The 24,718-nt window shown below is 44.5% G+C and overlaps 1 protein-coding gene across 1 annotated transcript in view; it reads left to right on the forward strand.

Moving 5' to 3' along the window:
- AOAH (acyloxyacyl hydrolase) overlaps window positions 1–24,718 on the forward strand; it is a 119,670-nt gene that overhangs the window by 77,856 nt on the left and 17,096 nt on the right. The window contains exons 16-20 of the mRNA XM_054990917.1: window positions 9,967–10,139; window positions 12,670–12,728; window positions 13,503–13,562; window positions 16,613–16,709; window positions 23,590–23,666. Coding sequence (XP_054846892.1) covers window positions 9,967–10,139; window positions 12,670–12,728; window positions 13,503–13,562; window positions 16,613–16,709; window positions 23,590–23,666 — 466 coding nt within the window. The remainder of the gene's footprint in view (window positions 1–9,966; window positions 10,140–12,669; window positions 12,729–13,502; window positions 13,563–16,612; window positions 16,710–23,589; window positions 23,667–24,718) is intronic.

Genomic DNA, 24,718 nt, shown 5'->3' on the forward strand with positions numbered 1-24,718 from the left:
TCAGGCAAGGTGGCAACATGTTAATATCACTCTGCATGCACTTGGAAGTGACATCATCACATCAACAGGGGAAGCCCTGGTATATGGGCAAAAATCGTAGAATTTTGCCCTCAAACGAAAGTGATTCTGGCAGGCCTGGCAACATGATAATGTCACTTCTAGGAATGATGTCGGCACGTTGCTAGCAATATAACAACGCCACCAGTGAGCACTCCTAACCAGGGGTGTGCAATTCAGGATTCCAGTTCGGGGAAAAAAACAAATTGGGGCCAAATCTGAAAGATCCAGGATTCCCGAATCAGGCCCAGCATTGCTGGCCCGATTTGGAAATACCGAATCAAAGTGTTCCAAAACAATTTGTATCGGTTCAGGAAGCTTTGGGAAAAGCGACAGCGGCCACTCCTGCAGCACTTTTCTAGCTGTTTGCATTGTCAACAGCAAGAAAAGGGCTACTTGCTTTCAAACGTCCTACCTCACCGCTTTTTTCCCCCATAGGAGGGAACCTCTCCCTTCCATGGGGGGAAAAAGTGGTGAGACGGGACATTTGAAAGCAGCAGGAGAAGGGGCACTTTCAGTTTCAAATGCCCTGTGCCAGCTTCACCCAAGGCACATCGCATGAAGCCAGCATGGGGCATTTGAATGCACCCCTTCTCCTGCTGCTGGCGAACGACGGTCAGTTTCAAATGCCCCATGCCTGGCTTCACCCGATGCACATCAGGTGAAGTCAGGCATGGGGCGTTTGAAAGCATCCCTAAAGCAGTTAACCCAAATATTTTTCAGGTGCACATCCCTACTCCCAACACCTGGGCCGTTTTCACACTGCTAACCTGCTTCCGTAACATTGCGAAACATTGTGCAAAAAACGCGGAAGATAGCGTCTTCTTGCAAGTTTTGTGCAACATCGTGCAAAACTCTTGCAAGAAGACACTATCTTCCGCATTTTTCGCGCAACGTTTTGCAACTTTATCAAATCAGGTTAGTAGTGTGAAAACGGCCCTGGTAAGCCCTACCCCTTCCCACCCCATATTGCTACACCTGTACTTAAGGGCTACATTTCAGGACTGTTTCAGGTCAAAAAATAGTGTGGGAGGAAGGCTTAAACCCCCTGTCCCTGCACACCATGGTGCAGATCTGTATCAGGCCTGTGTCTGGGTGACCATTTGGTTCTAAGCATGGAACTCCCAGAGTATGCCTTGGGGAGCACACACAGGGTAAGTGAGTGTGATGTTCCCTTCTAATTGCAAATCAGGAACAGAGTACTCACTCAGGTTCCTGCTCTTAGGTTCACACAGCAGAGATGGGTGTATTCAAAACAACATCCATTTATTAGCAAGAAGATTGAGGAATGGGAGCAACAGGCTGAGAGCTCATGCAGTCCACAATTCTAACAAAGAACTAACAAGCAGGAACTCCGCCCCATGAGACCAAACCAACACACAATTATCAGAGGAAGGAGCAGACTGTTCCGTTGCAATATATACAATAAATAAACCACAATGAGGACTTTAGTACAGAGGGATACCAACCTCCAGGTGGGGCATGGAGTTCTCCTGCGATTACAGCTGATCACCAGATGGCAGAGGGAGCAGCTCCCCTGGAGAGAAAAAATGACTGTCTTGGAGGGTGGACTCTATGGCTTCATACTGCACCAGCACACCTTCCGTCCCCAAGCTCACCCCGCAGGTCTCCCAAACCGAAGTTTACAACCCTATATGTGTGAATTAACCATTGGTGATCCATAATACAATGATTTTGTAGTAGTGTGCTGTTGCACAGGATTATTCACATGATTATTCACATACACAGACCTCAGTTCAGCTCTTGTTGTTTTAAAGTGTATTTATATAAGACCCTAGTTATACCTAGGGTTGCTGGGTCCCTTTACCTTCTTGGCAGGAGCAGGGGGACCTTTTTTTTCTCCTTGCATGCATGTGCTCCTTGGCCTGCACAACGACATCACTTCCTGGAAGTGCATGCCCAGGAGCATACGGACTTTGCAGCAAGCCGATTTGTGTTTCAAATGGGCCCTATTTGGCCTGTTTGGGGTCCAAATTGGTCCGCTGCAAAGCACTGGAGCACTTTCAGAGCAGTGCCACAGCATCACTCCTGGGAGTGACATTGTCATGCTGCCTAGGAGCACGCTCAGAAGGCCTATTCTCCTGCCTTCCCCCCCCCACACACACACACACTGGCCAGGTGAGTGATGGCGAGGGGTGGCGTGCAGGAGAGGGGGACATGGGATCTCTAGTTATACCAAAATTGGGACTGAGATAAAAAGCATTGCAGCTGGTAACCACAGCTGGAGAAGTATTCTGGCCTTCATTTGTGCATTTGCTTTGTGCTTGCAGATCCCAATTCAGAAAGTTATGCATGAGGAAGCCTCCCTATGCACGTAGATTGTTGAAGGTGTATTGGGCATCAACACTCTTTCCTTTGGCTGCATCACTCCCTAAGCCAATGATCCCCAGTGTGGTTTCCATATTTGCCATAGTGCCCAGTAGTGTTTCTTCATGTCTACAAGTTTCTTTATGAAAACACATCTTCCCTAAAACAAAGAGCCTATCCTATTTTTCCTCCACATCTTTTGAAAAGAAGGTAATTCAGAAGATTCCAGAAGACATCACTTTTGAGTATGTAGGGAGCGATCATTCGGAAATAACTGGCTCCATTATTGGAGAATGTTTGACTCGGAACCGCCTAACATGACGTCTGTCCCCTACCCATTCTCAAAAGTCCAAAAGCATCCACAGGCTGAACAAGGTTGTGGACCCCTGACAATAGCTCATATGTGATTGAGGGTGGCCACGGGTAAAGCATCTGCTTTATGTGCAGAGGGTGCCATGTTCAGTCCCCAGCATCTCCATTTATAAAGATCAGATAGTAGGTGATGTGAAAGAGACCCTGGAGAGCCGCTGCCCAAATATTGACAGTGATGGACCAGTGGTCCAATTCAAGATAAAGCAGCTTCATGCGTATGCGCCCGTGCAAAAAAGACATTGGAAAATTAAAATAAGCCATTCCAATCAAAGTTATGGTCAACATTTTCACAAGGATACGGAAAAGTTAACTGGAATTCATTTTGCTAAACCGTTCTGCATCTTGGAAAAAAAAATCAGTGAGAATTTTCATGTGGAGATTCCAAGCCGCACTTCTTTTTATGTAGGTTGCAGCTTCCTAATGATGAAGTGGAATTTAACTCCCCCAGTTTCAAACGTTACCCAAAAGCAAGTCTTCTGTCACTCACACCTCATGAACACCCACTCAGGCCGTGTTGGAAACAAATTACCGATACCTGCTTTATGGATGGGCTTTCTTGGCATCTACTCAATTTCGTAAGACAGCGGGCAAAATGCCAGCAATTACTGCAGCGAGATGTGTTTGGCTTGCTTTAGGATGCCAACTTCAATTTGATTCCTGTTCTTCAAATTAACGGTAAAAAAAAAGTTCTGCTCAAAATAGCAGAATATCCTTTGGGCAGGAATTTAAAAAATATACTGATTACTAGATCAGTTGCTCGTATCCAATGAGACGTTTCTGGATTTCCCTGCATTGCAGGAAAAATTTAATTTCTCCCCAAAGCCACATTGCTAAAACCTCCACTTCTTACATCTACTCATTTGTCCATTAGGCCCGTGGTCTGCAGAGTTTCTAATTTCCCCTCCAAGCCCCATTTTGAGCAGACGGGCACAAAGCTTCCCACCTTCTCCCAGCTCTTAATATCCATTCCAGGCCCCTCTGCAGCATTTTCAGTACTCATCAGTCTATTTCTTTAGGATTAATTTACAAAATCATGTTTTTCTACCTGAGAATCCCCTGAATGCGTACCTCCCCTTCCTTCTCCACACCAGGGCCAGGCAGTTTACTTTTAGAAGTAGTGACAAGTTGGGGACCCTCAAGAACTTGCGGGGGGCATCTCATTTCCCCTTGCCCTCTTTCCCTCCCCTGCCCCCCACAGCTTCTCCCCCTTTCCCTGCTTCCTTCTCTCCTCCTCACCCATCTTTGTCTGCCCCTCATCTTCACCTTTCCCCCTCTCTCCCCAGCAGCCTCTCTCCTATGGCCCAATTACATGGCGCTGGCTAAGCTAGGCCCAGTTGAATGGTAGGGAACCTGCAAGGACTTGCAAGGGTACCTCACTTACCCCTATATCCTCTTCCCTTCACTATTTCCTCTTTCCCTCTTCATTGCAGACTCCATCAGCTCACCTTTCCCTGCATCCTTCTCTCCTTCAAACCCACTAAACAACTTTCCTTTTATCTGCCTCCCGTCTTCATCGATATGTATTAATTTACTTCATTTATGTACTGCCATTCTGCACAATGAGGACCCACAGCAGCTTACGTCATTCTCTTTGCCTCCATTTTATCTTCACAACAACTCTGAGAGGTAGGTTAGGCTGAGAGTGTGTGATTGGATCAAAGTCACCTATTGAGCTTCTACAGCAGAGTGGTGATTGAAACCGGGGTCTCCCAGATCCTACTCTGAAACTCTAACCACTACAATACTCTGTTTTTTTATGGGGTGGTTGTTGTTTTTAACAGTAGGAAGCAGCCAGGCCTGAGTGAGTCATGCAAGTCCTGCAGTATCAAGTTGGCTGGTGGTTGCTTCCGGGCTTGGCCCCAATGAATCCTCCCTCAAAGGCCCCACCCACCCTGGAAAGGGCTCTGCTCCTCCCCCTACCTTTTACTGACAGAAACCAAGCCTAGAATACTAGCTAATAGTTGCCTAGCGACAGTCACTGAGCACATCTGGTTAAAGCTACAGGCACTCCATTTATCATGTTAGGTTTTTTTTATTACCCCCCCCCTTTACTTTTTTTAGATTTCAGATTTTTCTGCGAACCTGGGTCATTTTTCAGGTGTGTAAGAAGATCTGTCTTGTCTACTCGTGGCTCCAGTCTCCGGAATTAAGTATCCTCAAATCAGGGTCACTTAGCTATTAGTATATAAGATAGTATGAAATCTCTGTTTGAACTGGATCTTTCACCTGCAGTTCTTTTAGTTAAGAATTGCAGAATGGGTAGGCTAAAGATCAAATTAGAGGAAGTGGAGGTCACAGATCCCTTTAAAGCTAAATTACAAGCTTGGATCAAGAGGACCACAAGAGAGTCGGGGCTCTTAATCCTATGCATTGTTTTTGCTGATCAAAACTGCCCGTTCTCATGCTTTCGTTAACCCTGGAAGGAAGGTTACTAGGCAGGCATACAGTCTGTGTCCAAATGAATATGGCTTTTCTGCCTCTCGCTTCGTGCTGTAATTGTGCACATTTGAAAACTGCTTCTGGAGGTCAGGCAGTCCCTTTGGGAATGTTGTAGCTACAGTTCAAAGGGGGCACTGGCAGAAATTACCTTCCTTTGTGTGGGTGAAAGTGACATTCCTCTCGCATAAAAGTGGGCTTGAATTTAAGCCTTTTGTGTACGTGCTAAATGGGTTTGTATTTTTGAAAAATGGAAAAATTACAATCATGTTCCAGTTAAAGAACTTTTAATCTATTTGTTTTACAGATTTTCAAATGCATTATTTTAAAAAGTTGCTTACATTGATATCTATGGGGAGGAAAAACTTTACTACATGATTAGGAATTATTAGCATCATTATATCTAATATGTGTACTGAACTATTAGTTACTGTGAAAGAAAGAAAGAAAGAAAGAAAGAAAGAAAGAAAGAAAGAAAGAAAGAAAGAAAGAAAGAAAGAAAGAAAGAAAGAAAGAAAGAAAGAAAGAAAGAAAGAAAGAATGCATGCAGTGGCTTGCTATTGTATTCAGAGCTTACTAAGGCACCTAAGAATTTATTTGCCTTTGACAGCATGGCATTGGCTGAAGACCATTGTATTTCCATGGTATTATGTAAATATATTTTTGCAAGAAAGAAAAAAATTCATGAAATATAAAAGCATGTGGTTCATTATACAATATCTTAGACATTAGCAGGGAGATTCTGATCCTATGATTTCTCTTCCACTCTTGTTTGAATCTATTCCATTTAAATAAATGGCCTACTTGAAGGTATTTTTCACATTCACACCATGTAGCTGTTAATCTACCATTCAAGGAGCAAAAGGAGCTGTTATTTCCCTTAATACGCTAATGCCTACCTTACCTTCTTCTTCTGATAATCACAAATGTTGTTCCAGCAGGTTGTGCTACTGATTCCTTTCTTGCCACTTCTATTTCTATTGAATATACTTTCCTCCTTTTAGATTGTTTTCTACGCTGTTGGTGTTGAAGTTTGAAGTGGCACAAGCTAGGCAATGAACCTAGAGCTCTGGTTCAGCATTGGCATGTATTAATTCTGCAAAAGAAACATTCATGATGACCCATGTTCAAATTCCACTGTGTTCCCAAAGGAAATTGCTATTCATTCATGTCACTTGTACTGATAATAACTTGTTTCACAAGAAGCATGCGGGTAATCTACTGGGAAATTGTATGGGATTAAGAACCTGATCTGTAAAACATCACCATTTATACTCTTTAGACTTAAATCTACCTTTCACTTGGATTTAGCTCTATCAGAAGCCTTGCTGAGTAACAAAAGACTTTAGGGGTCATTATAATCTGACACTCCTATAGTGTGTATTGCAAGAGCACGCTACGTGCAATCCTCTCATTACATGTCTTTGCCATTTTGTATGTGAAGGTGTGGGTTTTTTCCAGCTTTGATACCCACAACTGGAAACAAGATTTTCTTGAGATGGTTGTTGTGGGTTTTCCGGGCTGTATTGCCGTGGTCTTGGCATTGTAGTTCCTGACGTTTCGCCAGCAGCTGTGGCTGGCATCTTCAGAGGTGTAGCACCAAAAGACAGAGATCTCTCAGTGTCACAGTGTGGAAAAGATGTACGTCATTTGTATCTACTCAAGAGGGGTGAGGTTGAGTTGAGTCATCCTGTAAGAGTTTCCCAGGGTGTGGAATGCTAATGGCGGGAGGCTTCACTGTATCCTGAGGAGGTTCTTTTGCATATGGATTGGTACTTGATGTGCTAATCTTGATGTGCTAATCGTTCTCCGGCCGTGAAAGTCTTCGACAATACATTTTCTTGAGAGTTTGTGATCCCGTATACCCAAACTGTAAAATATATGCATTGCCCTATTCACACAGAATGGTGACCGCTTATATTGAGCGGATTGCACAAAGTGGGCTGGACTCTCCGGTATGTGAAACAGAAGCTCCAAAATTGCAAGAACTGAAAAGGGCTAAAGGGTTACAAGAATTATTATTGGTCATTCCATCTAGCCAACAGAGATATCGCTTAGTAGATCTCAAACCATACCATTATGATTTTGTTGCTGGAATACTATGAATGGGTAGTCTTAGTATTAGACCTGATGGGAGCCATGCTTAAGAGGAGCTTATTGTGTGGAGACAGTGCCTTAATAGCTCTGTCAGTTATCCATGAGATCTTAGAAGAGCTGGTCCCTCGAACTAACAAAAGAGAGCAGGTATGTATGTGAAAAAATAGCTGGTTTGAGTCTGGACAGAAAGAGAAAGTAGAATCCTAAGGACATTTTCCTGCAAGTAAGCAGCCCCCCCCCAAAGTAGGATTCAGAAGGATTCTGGGTAAACCTGTTTAGGATTGCACCGAGACAAGGCCAGCATCAGCACATGGGGAGGAGGGGCAGCTGCCAGGGCCCATGGCTTATGGGGGGCCCCACAGCTGCTGACTCCCTTCTTCCACATCTCCTCTGATGCCTGCACTCACACCCTTCCACTGCCTGCTTGTGAATGCTGTGTCACCTCTCCTCCCAGTTGCATATGTTGCCAAATGCTGCTGGGGAAGAGCATGTGGGTGGTGCACAGAGCATCAGCATTCCTGGTGGCCATGGCAGCAGCACTCCTGGCTGCACCCACCATCCAGCGCCGTCAGAGAAAGGGTATGTAGGCAGTTTGGGCAGCTGTGACTGTACATGGTGGGAGAGCTTGTGAGTGAATAAAGAAAGGAAACAGAGGCTGGTGAGAGCACATGGGTGGTGGTGGTGGAAATAAGAGGAGCCTAGTATTGGGCATGGGGGTCCCTGAGCATTCTCTGTCCAGGGCCCTTCAAAACATGAAACTGGCCCTGCACTGAGAGAAGCAGACAGAGAATATGCGGAGTTGGATCTTGGCATGCTGGATATCATCTCTCTTTCTTGCTCACTGTGGGAATCTGATGAGGGGTCACAGATCTGCCTTATAGGCAAGGCTTTTTTTCTGGGAAAAGGTGGTGGAACTCAAGGCCGCACAATGACGTCACTTTGGGTCAGCTGGAACAAGGGAGGAGTTTTTTAAAGTTTAAATCGCCCTTGGCGAAAATGGTCACATGGCTGGTGGCCCCGCCCCCTGATCTCCAGACAGAGGGGAGTTTAGATTGTCCTCCGTGCTGCTGAGTGCTGAGCAGTGCGGAGGGCAATCTAGACTCCCCTCTGTCTGGAGATCAGGGGGCGGGGCCACCCGCCATGAGACCATTTTCAAGAGGTTCCGGAACTCCGTTCATCCGCATTCCCGCTGAAAAAAAGCCCTGCTTATAGGAGTACCTCTTTGCCTCTATTGGTGCTCTACTTGTATATTTGTAAGTAAAGAAAATGTGGCAAAAATACCCGTGTTCTCTCATCCCACAGAAATCAAACCCATGCCTTGATATCACTGGAACTGCTCACCAGCTGGGCAAGTGGGAAACGGATAACCATACACTGTTTTTCCTGGAGATGATATTGGATATAGTGAAATTGCAGCATTAAGCTGAATGTAATTTCTTTAATGGGGTTGTTTTATAAAATGGGTAATGAAATCTATTATTTCACTATACTACTGAAGTCTAATAATCTGTTTTTTTTAAAAACAATTTTTGAACAAAGTCGTAAAACCCTCCTGATGTAATTCAGGTTTCTGTTTCCAACCGGGATAAGTGCTGCAAGTCTACGCACTGCAGAACTGTGCCGGGGCCAAAGCACCGCTCAAATGCCAGTTTTTCATGCCAGCGTGGCAAGTGAGACATTGAGAAATACAGGCATTTGTAAATGACAAAGATAATGAAACTGGCAGCTCTCGTGCTTTCCCAGTAGAACCCAAATTGCAATGTCTAAATGAGGATGTACAAAAATATAGACAGATGGTACAGATCTCACAGCTTACCAAAGCACAAATGTAGGACAGTGCAACTTAAAGAGAGAGAGGGAGAGATGAAAAAAATAATGAATGCTCAGAGGATGTTTGTTTCAAGGGAAATAGTAAAAACGTTAGATTTGCTGGTTATCATTTCCATTGCATTTTTCTCCCAAAACTGCATCTTATCTGTGGCACAAAGGTAGCATAGGAGAACGGGAACAAGAGCCGGCTGATTGGAGCCAGAGGCAATTTGTGGTTTTAAATGAGGGACAACTGAAAGATACAATGAAAAGAGATTAAATGTCCTTAATGGTAAATCAGCTGTTGTAGAGGCTTTATTGCCAGAGCGCTTCCAGTTCTAAAAATGCTTCTGTCTGGAACTGCTTCTGTTAGCTGCAGTGAGGCTGCTTGCTTGTACAAACTGATTTGCTTGTTAGTACTGGCTGGGTAGACTCCTCCTCCGCCCCAACCCCACAACTTTTCAGGTTTGTTAATTTTTAACAAGGAAATATCTCAATCCCGTTATGTACAGAAAGCCCAGAGTTCTGTAGGAATCCTACGTAGGATCATGAGATTGGAATGGATTCGATCAACCATCTAGTGTAAACTTGCACAATTTACGTCCCACAAATCTCAACAGAACCGGCCATAAACATCAACCCATCAGGAGCCAATAACTTCCAGTTTTTGCTACCTGCAAAAATGGGGTGTATCAGGGCATCCAACAACTGGCACACCTTAGTGCCTCGTTGGCAGGTGGTATCACAAGCTGTGCAGGCCTGATCTATTCCAACTTTCCCCAAGGACACATCCAGAATAGCCACCATTTTCAATGTTCAGTTCTGGCTGTTGCACACTAAGCATTTTGCCTTCTTTTTCTTCCACAGAAAGGCTGACACAGTGGCAGCCATGACTACGCCTGAGGAAATGCACTTCAATGTTCTAAAGGGTCTACGTTCTCTAAACAGCCTTCTTCCCAAAGGGAGCCATGTGATTTTAGTTGGCTTGGTCGATGGTCGCTTCTTATGGGATAACTTGCATGACAGATACCATCCTCTTGGTAAATATGCCAGCTTCCTTTTTTAGGCAGATAAGAGGTGCCTTCTTGGATCAGATCAGAGATTCGTCTAGTCTAGCATCTTGTTTCACACAGCAGTCAACAAACTGCCCTGGAGAGCCAATGAACAGGGCATGGAGGCCAAGGTCTTTCCTTGCTTTGGCCTCTTAGTGCTGGTGCTGAGAAGTAGTCCCTTTATTAATCTGTGAATCTGTCTAATGCCTTATAGAAACCATCTATGCTACTGGCCATCGCTACATCCAGCTGCAGCAAATTTTATAATTTAATTACTCAGTGAATTAAGAAATATTGCCTTTTATGTCCATTCTGAATCTGTTGCCTATCAATATCAAAAGTATGCTTACCAGGTTGTCTGCCATGACAGCAACCTTCCACCCTCATGGGCTCTTGCCCACTCTCTCAGTGGGAGAAGATGGTGGCAGGGAAGATATAAGTAGGTGAGCTGACATCACTTCTGGTTGGCGTGGCCATGCCTCTAGGAATTTCTCCAATGTCTGTGATCAATAACTAAAGAGATTGGGGAAATTCCTAGAGTGGCATGCAACATTCCACCTCCTCCACCCTCAACAGCTCCTGGGATTGCCAGGCACAGGCCCGACAACCCTATTGTTAGCAATTGAACCTGCCCTCATGTTAATAAGGAGCTTATTATGAATATGGCAATATCACTCCTTCTCCTCATTTTTCTTTAAACACAGAAACAAAGCCTGGCAAGACAGGAAATTTTCTGGGAGCTGGAAAATTACTGGCATATGAGTCACCAGGCGAGGCTAGCTTTCAGCCCCACACCCCCGGAGATGTGCAAAGATCCTAAGACTCTCTCAGGAGTTCCCGAATTAATCACCTCCACACCCTGCTGATCTTCCCCTTATCCACTCTCCCATTCCGGGATATTCAGGGCTCTGATAGCCGCTCGCCTCCAGCCATTGCAGATCAACAAGTGTCACTGATAACTTTAGTTTCGCCCAGGAAAGCTTAATCAAAGCTTTCCCAGTTCTTTGTCTTACTCTGGAGACAGCCATTAAGTTACTGTTTTGGGCAGAAGATGCAAGAAGATTAAGCCCATAATGAGCTTAGACTGGAGTATCTCTTCTTAGGATTTCACTGTTAGGCTAGGATGTCAACAATTTAGTGTTAAGCTGGAAAATTCCAGTAGTGTTTCCTTTGACAAAAAACATAAATAAATGACATTTTGACAACTTTTAATGGGACCAAAACCTTGAGGTGTCTGGTCAGTCATGCAGTAGGACCGGTCCAAATTGTGGGGATTTCACTGAGATAGCCAGCGCATTAAATAAGGAGAAGAATCCTCATTGGAATTAACAGTTTATGCATTCACTCCCGTGCACAGGGCCGGCACACCCATAGAGGCCAGATAGGCGGTGGCTTCAGGCGCGAGGGCCCTGGAGAGGTGCCGGAGGGGGTGTCAGGGGCAGAGGCGCACACCGCAGAGCTGGTGTGGCTGGCCCGCAGCTGCTGCAGCCAGCCAGCCCCGTGCCACTGCCACCGCCGCTGCCACATGCCCCCAGCCGGGTACAGCAGCCACGAGCCATTGCCAGGGCGGCGTGCGGAGCACGGAGCAGCCTCCGCCCACCACCCCAGCCATTCGCCGGCAAATGCCCCGGCTTGCTTGCTGCGCGATGATGTCATCACGTGATGATGTCATCGTGCAGTCCGTGGCATGCGTGCACTGCGCGCGCGCACAGGAGGGGGGATTTGCCACAGGCGCCAGAGACCCTGGCGCTGGCAGTGCCTGTGCATGATCTAACCTTTTATGAACACATTATTTTATGGAATGAAATCTGCCCTTGAAGGCATTTCCTTTTTAAAAATATATATCATTAAGATATCTTCTTCAGCATATTGATTTAGGTAGTTTATTTTATCTGAGAATGAAGTGGAGGGGACCCTATTGTACCGGATGCTGATCAAACATGAATGTTGGTTAATATAATTCATGTCATGGGAAATGGGTTGTGTATTTAGTTGAGTGCTTGAATTCACCTCACCTACACATAAGAGAGATACATTTCCCTCTACGACAGAAAATATTATTTCCACCTTTAAAGCCCTACCTATCTGAGATATAAAAAGTGAAAACCGTGATTGTACACTGTCACCTTTAATCTTCTTCCTTGATATGAAATGGCTACATTTGTTTTGGAGTCTGAAAGGCTCACAAATGGATAAAACATCAGTCATCACCCCTGAGATTTCAGCAGACTATTATAGCTTTCTTGCTTGCTCGATTGCTTGAAAATAGAGGGGGAAAGGTGTCCTGTGGGAAGAACCGTCAAGAATAACTGTTCAGTGGGGCCGAGCAAATGGTACTGTGGAAGCTTGCTGGCATTGCTGTAGTTTATCCCCTCAGGTTCCAGTCTTTGGGCAGATATGGTAACATCCGTAGAAAGCTGCAGACAGAGCCTAGAAGGGAGGGATATAGTATGTGCTTTGAGGATTGAGCATGAAGCACAGCAAGTTTCAAAAGCAATAAAACATTCCTGTTTTCCAGGCCAGTTAAACAAAGACATCACATACGAACAAGTTTATTCATTTCTTGGTTGTCTTGAGGTAAGGCATCCCACATAATTGTATTTTTGTTTAAAAGGTGTAAAATACGGTCCATCAGCTGGATCAATATCTTGTTAAGATGGAAGCAGAAATGGTTTGGAGGTACCCAAGAACTTCTCCTTTAGGAGGAATGGAAAGATACGCTGTAGAGAACAGGGATATTTATATATATGAAAAGGTGTAAGATGGTTAGGTGGATAATGAATGCATCACATGTATGGCTTTATTACTAGTATAGCACAACTGAAGCAGTAGGAAATTGAAGAAGTTCCCTCCTCCCATATCCTGCTGTACTTAAGAAGCAGATCTGCTGAAAATTTTGTTTGAGGCAGAAGCAAGTCTGTTGGGATCAATAGACTCCAAGACCAGGTGGGAGAGGTGATGCCCTGAAATGTGCCAGTAGAGAGGGAGTAGAGGGAGCCATTTTGATATTTAATTGAGGAATGTTCTTGGAGGCCATCCCCAGCTTTTAGCATTCAAAACACGTGTGATGTATTGACTAATCAAGATTATAGATGACGTTATTCAGATAGCTGTCTATCATACATCCGTTCAGGACAGCTGTTTCCTGAATTTTGGTAATCCAGCTTTGATTGTCCTCACTTACTGTATTTCCTATTTAGTTCTCAAAATACAACCCAATGCATAAAGCACTTCTGATACTTGGAATGTTTTGAATTTCTGTTCAGTTCATTCAAACAAGCAAGTTTGCCTATCCACTTGTTCTCTCTGTCACATACTAAATGGATAAAACAATATTTCCAACTCATACAGCTCAATCCTTGCAATGGATGGTTGTCTTCAAATGGCACCCTTAGGAACATCACCTCAGAGGTAAGTTTGGAACATAATACACCAGCAATTTGAAATTATGGTTTGGATCTAATTGTTCCTCTTGCTAAATGAAGACCCTTCTAGTGGAGGAAAACTTCTGTCATTCTATTACATATTTATCCTGCTTTTCCTCCAAGGAGCTTAGGGCAATATAAAAACATAATTTTAATACATTCTTGGAAACACTGTAGCTGCAAGTCACATAAATTGGGTCCTTCCTTCTAGCATTGATGACTTTTTCAAGACTGGCGCCTCTTGCAACATCTGCTTACATCATCTGGTTTTATATGCAAATACAGGGCTTTTTTTTCAGCTGGAACGTGGCGGAATGGAGTTCTGGCACCTCTCGAAAATGGTCACATGGCCGGTGGCCCCGCCCCCTGATCTCCAGACAGAGAGGAGTTTAGATTGCCCTCTGTGCTGTGTGGCATGGAGGGCAATCTAAACTCCCCTCTGTCTGGAGATCAGGGGGCGGGGCCACCGGCCATGTGACCATTTTCACCGAGGGCGATTTAAACTTTAAAAACTCCCCCCTTGTTCCAGCTGACCCAAAGTAATGTCATTGGGCGGTCCTGAGTTCCACCACTGAGTTCCACCACCTCTTTTCCCAGAAAAAAAGCCCTGTGCAGATATATGTAGATTTAATTGAGCCACTTACCTTATTAATTGCTTAATATGTGTATAGGTCTATCATCCAATAAACTAGGTCTGGTTTTTAATGTTACTGTTATTTTGCGAGAGAAATCAGATCTCGTAGATTCTGCTACCACTAAGAAAGAATGGAAATTGTTTTGCTTGGACTTAAAATCCTAAGAACTTGATTCAGGTTTGTATATATCTGCCCACTTCAAACATACTTGCATGGAGCCAGATAACAACACAGTCCTGTTCCTCTATCAGAGATGCTTTTCCCTTCTGCAAGGTGTAAAGGCACCAAAAAATAATGCTCATGCTAGCAGAACAGATCCATCGGCTCTAACCCAATTGTTATAAATGCCTACAAATGTGCAGTAGACGTCAGTGTTTTTCCCTCAGAGACGGAGACAATTCAAATCTCCAAGGGAACCCTTTCTTAATCATTTTATGGGACTACGCTTGTGAGAGCCAGCATGGTGTGGTTAGGGTGCCAGGCTTAGATCAGAGAAATTTTTGTTCCCTTTCGGCAGGGCCGGCACCAGGGTTTCTGGCGCCTGAGGCCGGGGGCCGCTTCAGGTCTGCTCCTGCCCCCTCGCGCAGGCGTGCAAAGTGTGCACATGTACCCAGACTGCAGAGTGGCAGGCGGCTAGGCGGGAGGGCTGCCCACTCAGACTGCCCCGCGCTGCCGCCGCTGACGTACACTCCCAGCCAGGCATGGTGGGTGGCTGGAGAGGCACCCAGCCCTCCTGCTCCATTGCTCCACACACCACCCCAGATGCCTGCCGTGCCTGGCTCGCAGCTGCTGCTCCCGGCCGGGGGCACATGCTGGTGGCAGCGGCAGCGCGGGAGGGCTGGGAGGCTGCAGTAGGTGCAGGCCAGGCATGACAGGCAGCCGGGACAGCGCGGGGGTGGCTTCCCATCCCTCCTGCTCAGCCGCCCACATGCTGCCGCCGTGGCCGCCAGCTCCGCAGTAGGTGCCCTTGCCCCTGGCGCCCCCTCCGGCGCCTCAGCTCTGGAGGCGGTTGCCAGAGCTGCCTCAATGGAGGTGCCGGCCCTGCCTCTTGTCTACATTGCTCCTGTGCAACCTCGCTCCAGCCACTTTCTCTCAGCCTAACCTACTTTATAGGGCGGTTCTGAGAATTAAAAAAAAAAATGATGGGTGCTTCCTTGAACTCCTTGGAGGAGGGGAAAGCGAGAAATGCAGTAATAAATGAACAAAACATTGCTTACATACGTCCCCATTTGAAAGCACCTCGCTAGTGCTGCCTTGCAAAATGCAAATGTTTTAAACAAAGCGTGTAAGCAGGAACATCCCCGGGTGCGTCTGAAGCATTACCATTGCGTGGAGGTTTGTACCAGTTGCCCTCCTGAATATCTGAATCTGCTCTGAGTTAACTTAATGAAAAAAAAGTAGCTCTGAGCAATTCGGTCACTACAGCCTCAAAAATGTCTCCCTTGAAAAGAGGCAAAGAAAGGTGGGGTTGCTGTGTACCCCAGCCTCACCTCCAACGAGGATCAACATGTGCTGTTGCTACACCCTCCTCTTCTAGAGGTTGCTGGCAAGGCTTGCCCCTTTCCCCTCCAAACCCCTGGAGAAAAGGGCAGACGTGCCCGAGTCTCTCTACACGAGACACCTCGGCATGTGTTCGTCAAGTGTAGGGAGATGCAATGTTTAAAAAGAACCGGCAGAGATCGCTTCTCAGAGGGCTTGTTAATTTCATCTTTGCCTCCTGGAAGGCTCTGTCGACTTCACCTCTCCAGTATAAAACTGTGTGGAATCGCAACCAGAGGACAGCGAGGAATGAAAATGGGCTGGAGCTGCCTTCCAGAGCCAAGCTTGGACCAGGAGAGGTTATAATGGGCTGAAGTTTCCCTGCTGGCATTTCACAGCCCCTTCACACAGCTCCAGTGTATAGCAAAGCCCTGCTGCCGGCTCTGTCTTTTTAAACTACCCTTCCTAGCCACTGTTGCATCTCCCAACACGTGTTCTTCACGTGCCAGATGTCTTACGTAGACAGACTCCCAGTATCTGTCACATCTGTACCTGTGGGAAATGGGCCATTGTACACTTAGATTTATTTGAAGACTTGATCCTTACAACTGAATTTTGAAGCATTTGTCATTGTGGCATAGAATCTAAGGCTGTGTAAGCAAGGCCAGTTCTTTGGGCAAAGAGTGGTTTGGTTTTGCGACGTTGATTTTTAAATGGTATATTGAATTTCACATTTATTTTCCTGGACAGAACTGGAGTGCTGTGGCAGTACAAAGCTCCTAGGGTATTTATTGTTTATATTAGTGTGAGCTGCTCTAAACTCTTGGCAGAATAAACATTCTCGTAACAATAAATGTACATTTAACAGTTATATTTAACATGTAACAGTAAACGCATATTTCTTGTGAATTTTTGTCCCCAGAGGGCATCACTACTTTCCAGTGTCCTGAGAAGAATAGCAAAATCTGAGAAATATGCCAATTTTGACCTTTTCTACATGGATTACCCACTGAAAGAAAGTACGTTGCTTTTATATTAATCGAAACTGTTTATGCAGGAGCTGAATAAATGACTGTTAAATGCATCATTAGAGGGAAAGATGTGAAGTTTCAATTGATGTTTCCTGAGAAAGTAGACAAGATTCTTGGGGGCTTGCGACCCACTCCATGCTCACTTGATCTTTGTTTACCATGGTTCGTAAATTAAAAACTGTTCTCCATACATTATTGGAGGGTAACTTGTGAACTAGTCCCACTAGCTGTCCCTTTAACATCATTTTGACCTTCTAACTACCACAAATTTTGAACTTCTAAGTGCCGTCAGTTTGAACGTCTAACTGCCACAGCGGGCTTTTTTTCCCTGTCATGGTGAGACCCAGGTTCTTTGTCAGAGTGGCTGGTGGAATGTGATAAAAGATAAAATCACTGATCTAGAGGGGCTGCCACACTGAAACTAATCGTGATCATGTATTGATGAATACATGAAGCTGTCTTATATTGAATTAGTCCACAGGTCCATCAAGGTCAGTATTGTTTACTCAGACTAGCAGCGGTTCTCCAGTATCTTAAACTGAGGCCTGCCAGCTGGCCCTTTTAACTAGAGATATGAGGGATTGAACCTGGGACCTTCTGCAGGCCAAGTAGATACTCTACTGCTGAGCCACAACTAGGTAAAGGGATATGTACTGCCAGGCAGATGGGAATGCGCCTGTACCCCATCCATACACAACAGTCCAAATACAGACCATACTGCAAGTCTTTATCTGAATGTGGCATCACTGTGTAAATTTTATTTATTTATTTATTTCAGATTTGTATTCTGCCCTCCCCGCGAGCGGGCTCAGGGCGAATAACAACATATTAAAAATACAATTTAAAAATTCATGTACATTAAAAACAACACATTTAAAACAGGATGGTGGACAGCCTTCACAGGGAGGGTTAAGATTTATACACCCCTTTTTCTAGGCAGGCGGAGGCCCAGCCTCAGCCATATGCCTGGCGGAACAACTCTGTCTTGCAGGCCTGGCGAAAAGATAGTAGGTCCTACTGGGCCCTGATTTCAGCAGACAGAGCATTCCACCAGGTGGGAGCCAGGACCAAAAAGGCCCTGGCTCTAGTCGAGGCTAGGTGGGCCTCCTTGGGGCCAGGGACCACCAACAGCTGTTTGTCCCCTGATCGGAGTGTCCTCTGGGGAATATATGGGGAGACATGGTCCCGTAGATACACTGGTCCCAGTCTGCACAGGGCCTTATAGGTCAATAATAGAACCTTGAATCTGATCCGGTACTCCACTGGCAACCAATGCAGCTTGCATAAGAACGGTGTTATATGCGCCTTATTTGGCACTCTCGTAATAACACGCGCCGCTGCATTTTGTACCACCTGTAATCTCTGGGTAAATTCATGTGTGTGTGTGTGTTATGTGCCGTCAAGTCATTTCCGACCTGTGACGACCCTATGAATGAAAGACCTCCAAAATGTTCTCTCTCTAACAGACCTACTCAGATCCTGCAAACTGGAGGATATGGCTTCTTTTATTGAGTCAAGCCATCTCGTTTTAGGTCTTCCTCTTTTCCTGCTGCCTTCCACTTTTCCTAGCATTATTGACTTTTCCAGAGAATCTTGTCTTCTCATGATGTGACCAAAGTACGATAGCTTTAGTCTTGTCATTTTAGCTTCTAAGGAGAATTCCAGCTTGATTTGATATAGTACCCACTTATTTCTTTACCGTCCAACTTTCACATCCATACATGGCAATGGGGAATACCATAGTTTGGATTATCTTGATCTTGGTTCCCAGAGAGACATCTTTATATTTAAGGATCTTATCTAGCTCCCGCAAAGCTGCTCTTCCAAGTCTCAATCTTCTTCTGATTTCTTCATTGCAGTCTCCCTGTTGGTTGATGATTGAGCCAAGGAATAGAAAATCTTGAACAACTTCAATTTCCTCATTGTCAACTTAAAAATTGTGTAGTTCCTCGGTAGTCATTACTTTTGTCTTCTTGATGTTCAGTTGTAATCCTGCTTTGGTGCTTTCCCCTTTAACCTTCATCAGTAGTCGTTTCAAGTCTTCACTATTTTCTGCTAGTAATGTGGTGTCATCTGCATATCTCAAATTGTTAATGTTCCTCCCGCCAATTTTCACTCCACCTTCTTCTAGATCTAATCCAGCTTTCCTTATGATATACTCTGCATAGAGGTTGAACAGGTAGGGAGAATATGCATCCTTGTCTGACACCCTTGCCAATTGGGAATCATTCTGTTTCCCCATATTCTGTCCTGACAGTAGCCTCTTGTCCAGAGTACAGGTTGCGCATCAAAACAATCAGATGTTGTGGCACCCCCATTTCTTTTAAGACTCTCCATAGCTTTTCATGATCTACACAGTCAAAAGCTTTGCTGTAATCTATAAAACACAGGCCGAGTTTCTTCTGAAATTCCCTGGTATGTTCCATTAGCCATCATAAATTTGCAATGTGATCTCTGGTGCCTCTTCCTTTTCTGAATCCAGCTTGAACATCTGGCATTTCTTGTTCCATATATGGTAAGAGTCTTTGCTGTATAATTTTGAGCATCACTTTGCTTGCATGGGAAATTAATGCAATTGACCGATAGTTGCTGCACTCCTTGGCATCCCCTTTTGGGTGGATTGGAATATAGACTAAGCGTTTCCAGTCGGTGGGCCATTGTTTTGTTTTCCGTATTTCTTGGCATATTCTTGCTAAGATTCTGATGGACTCCATTTCTGTGGCTTGAAAGAAATATTGGTATTTCATCTACTCCAGGTGCTTTGTTTCTCTCAATTGCTTTGAGTGCAGCTTTTACCTCACTTTTTAGGATTTCTGGTTCTTCATCAAAAGATTCTTCGTCAAAAGTATCTGTCATCGTTCCATCTCTTTTGTATAGTTCCTCAGTGTATTGTTTCCATCCTTCCTTTATTTTGTCCTGATCAGATACTGTATTTCCATGTTAATCTTTTAGCATCCCACGCCATGGCTTGAATTTCCCTTTGATTTCTCGGATCTTTTGGAACAAATCTCTTGTTCTTCCTTTTTTGTTGTTCTCTTCTATTTCTTTGCACTGGTTATTATAAATAGATTTCTTTGTCTCTGCGTGCAAGTCGCTGAAAAGCTGCATTTAGAGTTTTGACCCTATTTCTGTTGCCTTTTGTTTTTGCTTCTTGTCTATCTTTAGCAATTTTAAAAAGTTTCCTCAGATGTCCATTTAGGCTTCTCCTTTCTTTTGGCTACAGGGATAGTCTTTGCACATTCTTCCTTGATAATATCTCTAGTTTCAGCCCATAATTCTACTGGCTAACGATCAATTAAACTTAGTATTGCAAGAGGGTAAATTCATATCTGCACCTAATCAGCTATTATATTTGCCAGTCCAGCGAGGAATTGTGTGTGGAAGGTGGATTCCATCCCTGCAAATTTCTTGTTGGATCGGGGCCTTAGTGCTTTGAAGTATGCTGACTTTTCCCATTTGGGACTTCTTTTCACTTAGCTAATCAATCGCTGATTCCTTGTGGACAATTTAAAATTCTTCAGAGAGCTTGTTCAATCAGAACCATTCTGAATATCTTCTTAATATTTCATTAGACTCGTTATCCACATTATTTTCAACTATGAAGTCAAATTGGGGAGGGGATCAATATTGTTTACCTTCTCACATGGGTAAACAAAAGCCAATCACAATACAAGAGATCCCAGCTCTGGCAAGATTTCACACAACCCCATAAGCTTGTTTGCGATTAAAGACTTTGTGTCAGTTGTCAAGTTTCCTTTCTAAGCTGCCTCAGCTATCATTGCTGACCTATTTTCCAAGGTTTTTTTTTTTTGCTAAAGTTGATGCAAAACATTTTTGGAGTCTCGAAGTATGAAATATTTAGCAGCAGTTGCACTCTAAAATTTTCACTTTGGATGAAGTCCTAATTCTTTTGGAATTTGAGCTCTCTGGCAGGTTACTGGGGTAGAGTCCCTACCCACGCATTTTAGAATGTCTCTGAAGTCAGGCCATTTTCTAATGTTCTTTTCTCTCAGCGTAGCATTGCATGTTACTGTTTTTGATGCTTTTAAGACTAAAGGCTGTTCACAAAGTTGATGTTGGTAATATGATAGAGCCATCGTGCTGTGGTATGCACATGGTTTTATTGTAGTGCTTCAGAAACCCTGAAAAAGCTGACAGATTGGATAGCAGGACAAAATAAATGAGTGTGTATATTATGGGCACCAAAAGGTCCATCATTCTACCATCAACTCCAGCCAAGTCTGCACAGGTAAATTTCTCTGCTTCAATTCCCATACTGCAGCATTTTTTTTCCTGACCGTCTGCACCATGAGTAGTCACTCCAGCCACTATACGGCTTTTCCCCGGCTTTCCTGGGAGCACTTATAGCCTGACTTTTTTCAAAAATTCACTTTGCAGTAGGCTGTATATTCTGTTTTTGGTGTTCCATCCTCTTCCCATTTCTCCTGCCCTCTGCCAGCCCACTGCATTGTGATTGGCTACTCTTGTCTAGCCAGCCACTCCCATTTCCCTCCTTTCCATTATTCCCTGCTCCCCTCTTTTCTCTTCTTAATTTTTTTTTCAAGTCCAGCACAGATCGATAAATCACTGGTTTAAAAGCACAGGGAGAGAAGTTCCCTTTGGAGAGAGAGGGTACAACTGAAATTGACTGACCTTCCACCGTTTCACCTCCTAGCTTAGTAGAGGAGGCCGGTCAATTTCACCTTATTTCCATCCACTCCTGTTGCAAATAGAACGTTTTTAAAAAGCTGCCTCCTTGCGGAGGGTGGGCAGGTTGTCATCGTCTGCACCTCCCCTGCCCCCCCCCCCAGTTCTCAACTTGAGAACCAGCTGGAATTGAGCTGCCCAAATATGAGAAAAAAGGGGGAGAATGTGGACCAAATATGACAGGTGCAAACAGCCACATACAAACTGATGCCTTTCGGCTTGACTTCAGGAATAGTGAGGATTTATGTACACGGTGCAGAAGGGGCTTCTGTCTCCAGCTATGAGTGCAAATGACATTATCCAGATGTGAGGAGAGAATCTCAGCCCTTTTTCATGAAGTGTCAATGCACACGCACAGGCTACAAGCTTAAATTGTTTTTGTTTAACTTCTTCATACATGTAAGGAATCTTTACTCACAGTTCAACTAAATAATGAAAGGAGAGAGTGCCTCTTTCATGAATAAAGGTCCATGGTGGAGCTTTGTAGACTCTGTATGTGGGGGGGGGGGAAGAGATGACTTGCTCTTCTCCCTGCTAAGGTATGAATGAACAAAGGAGGAAATGGCCCTAACAAGTTTTGGCAGGTTCTAAATGCCCCTGGAACTGAAACCTGTGGGGTAAAGTACTACAACTCCCAGGATGCACTTCTCTTAAAACTACAGGCATACATTCTAGTCCTAGTACATACTGAATAACTGAGTAATATATTCAGCTTGCTGCTGAAGCAGCAGAGACATCATTGATTGATGGGTGAATATAGGAGAGAGATTTTTGAAGATTTGAGACCTAGGGCATGCTAATTCCACCTTTGGCTGATCAAGTCTTATATAATCAACCTGGCCTAATTACAGTTTTGTTTTAAATAACTGTGACCAATACTTCATTGGAGGCAAACCTGCCAGCCTGATGGAGTCTGTGATCTGCCCATTTTTATAAAAAGAAACATTTTGAGCTGACAAAGTTGCTAATTATTAGATGTTACTGAATTTCCATTTCTTTGGGTGATGCGGTCAAGCAGGCTGGGAGGGGCAACCCCAGCTGGTGATGTTGTACAGGGCAAAGTTGGGGAGTGAAACTGCTTTAGTTGCCCTGGTTGATTATCTTTGTTTAGTGTAGGAGGGGGGGATGTACTCTGAATGCCTCTGTGGTGTTTGAGACTACAGATCATATCCTTCAAGTCCATCTCAGATGGTTGGAAACTGGAAGCACCACTTCTCAATTGTTCTGTCATTATTCCTGGCAGGATGGTGCCAGAAAGCAGGGCTGCTGAGAGGAACTGGGGGGGGGGTCAAATCCCTGGGGCCCATTGAGCTAGGACATATCACATGTTTTGTTTTCTTGCATTATTTGGGCTGGGTGAGGTGAGGATGTGACAAGAGCAAATCTGGAAGCTTGCGGTAGTTCTCAGCCGTCCTTCCAGAGGACAGATTTGGTCTGTGTGGTACAGTTTTTTAACACCTGTATGCGGCACCTGGCAGTGATCGCTATTTTGGAGTGTGGAGTCGTCAATGAGCTGATGGCACCCAACTCTCTTTTCCCTTTCAGTCAAATCAAGGAGCGGTGAAGGATCCCTTGTGTAATTGCCTGGTTACAATTATGACTAAAATACGGCAAAAGACTGCTAGCTCATCTGAGGCTCTAATTTATACCTGAACGTCTTTCATTTTTAATGAGTTACATTTTTTTTTCTAGGCAGCACAACATATCTTAGCAAGTAACAGAACATGGCATATTAAAGACTTCTGCCCTCACATATAACCCAAACTATCCATTTTGTCTCCAGACATCCACTGCCTTGAACTTCAAGCACTGAACAAGATGTAACAAAAACTTACAAGAGGAAGAGTGTAGAATTAGTATTACATTTCCCATTTCGTAAGTTCAGCTCCGTCTTTAATTGGAACTGGAAGCAAATTGTTCCGCCAGCATTTCTGTTCAAAGAGTTTCCCTTGCATATAAATATCTTGGAACAGGCTTAAATGCTGCCTGGAAGGAAAGAGGATTGAATATAGTATTGACTCTGACAATGTTTCATAAATCATCATAATCTTTATGGGTAGCAGTCATCAGCTAAAAATACCGCCTACTGTGATACTGTGTGAAGTGGATTTGATCTTTGGACGTGCAGGTGCATAATCCTCTACGATTATCTGATTTACAGTTACGGAAGAATGGCACAGGTTGGGAGGCGAAAACTGGCAACTCATAGAACCTGTTGATGGGTTTCATCCTAATCAGGTAAAAGGTGTGTGTGTGTGTGTGCGTACAAACGTGGGGTGTGTATATAGCATGGAGTAGAGGATAATATGAAAAAGCTCCCCATCTAAAGGAACACATATTCTTCTGCAATTACACAGCGTTCAGTAGCATCTTCAAGACCACTAACGTTTGTTTCAGCTTGACCTTTGGTGAATCAGAGTACACTTCTTTGGATGCATACAGTGTACCACCACTGGGCCTGATTTTATATATGATGGATGGGGGAAGGATGTACCGTAGCAAATAGTGAAAAAGAATATCCCATCAAAGGAGTAATCCATTCATATGGAGTAGGCAGGGCTTTTTTTCTGGGAAAAGAGGTGGTGGAACTCAGTGGTGGAACTCAGGACCGCACAATGACATCACTTTGGGTTAGCTGGAACAAGGGGGGAGCTTTTTAGTTTAAATCGCCCTCGGCAAAAATGCCAAGTTTAGATTGCCCTCTGCGCCACTCCAGGGGCGTGGAGGGCAATCTAAACTCCCCTCTGTCTGGAGATCAGGGGGCGGGGCCACCAGCCATGTGACCATTTTCAAGAGGCGTCAGAACTCCGTTCCACCGCATTCCCGCTGAAAAAAAGCCCTGGGAGTAGGCATGAGACACTTCTGGCAACCATCTTTAAAGTGCTTCTTCTCTTGACTCCTGTGTAATTTGGCAACAGTGGATGAATACGCCCCTACTTCCTTCAAGAGAGGTGTTGTGTAATGATTTGAAGTATGTATGTGTTTTCTTTAAAGAGCGGAATGAGTGAGTGAGGTGATTGGTTGAAGACTGAGAGTATGGGCGGAGTTGAGAAGTGGTAATAGAGTGAAATCTTATTGGACATTAGCAGTACTCTAGGGGCGGAGTGAACTGCAGTTTTTAGTTACTAACCAGAGAGAAAACATTCATTCTGGGCGAAGCAGGCAACCTGTGTGGAAGCCTGAAAGGATTCTCATGCTAGTTCAGCCGGACACTCTGTGTGAAGACTGAACTTTGTGTTTCTGAGAGAAACATTCAGTCTGGGCAAAGCAGGCAACCGGTGTGCACCTGA

The sequence above is a fragment of the Eublepharis macularius genome, chromosome 11 (genome assembly GCF_028583425.1).
Source record: "Eublepharis macularius isolate TG4126 chromosome 11, MPM_Emac_v1.0, whole genome shotgun sequence".
Classification (NCBI taxonomy): domain Eukaryota; kingdom Metazoa; phylum Chordata; class Lepidosauria; order Squamata; family Eublepharidae; genus Eublepharis; species Eublepharis macularius.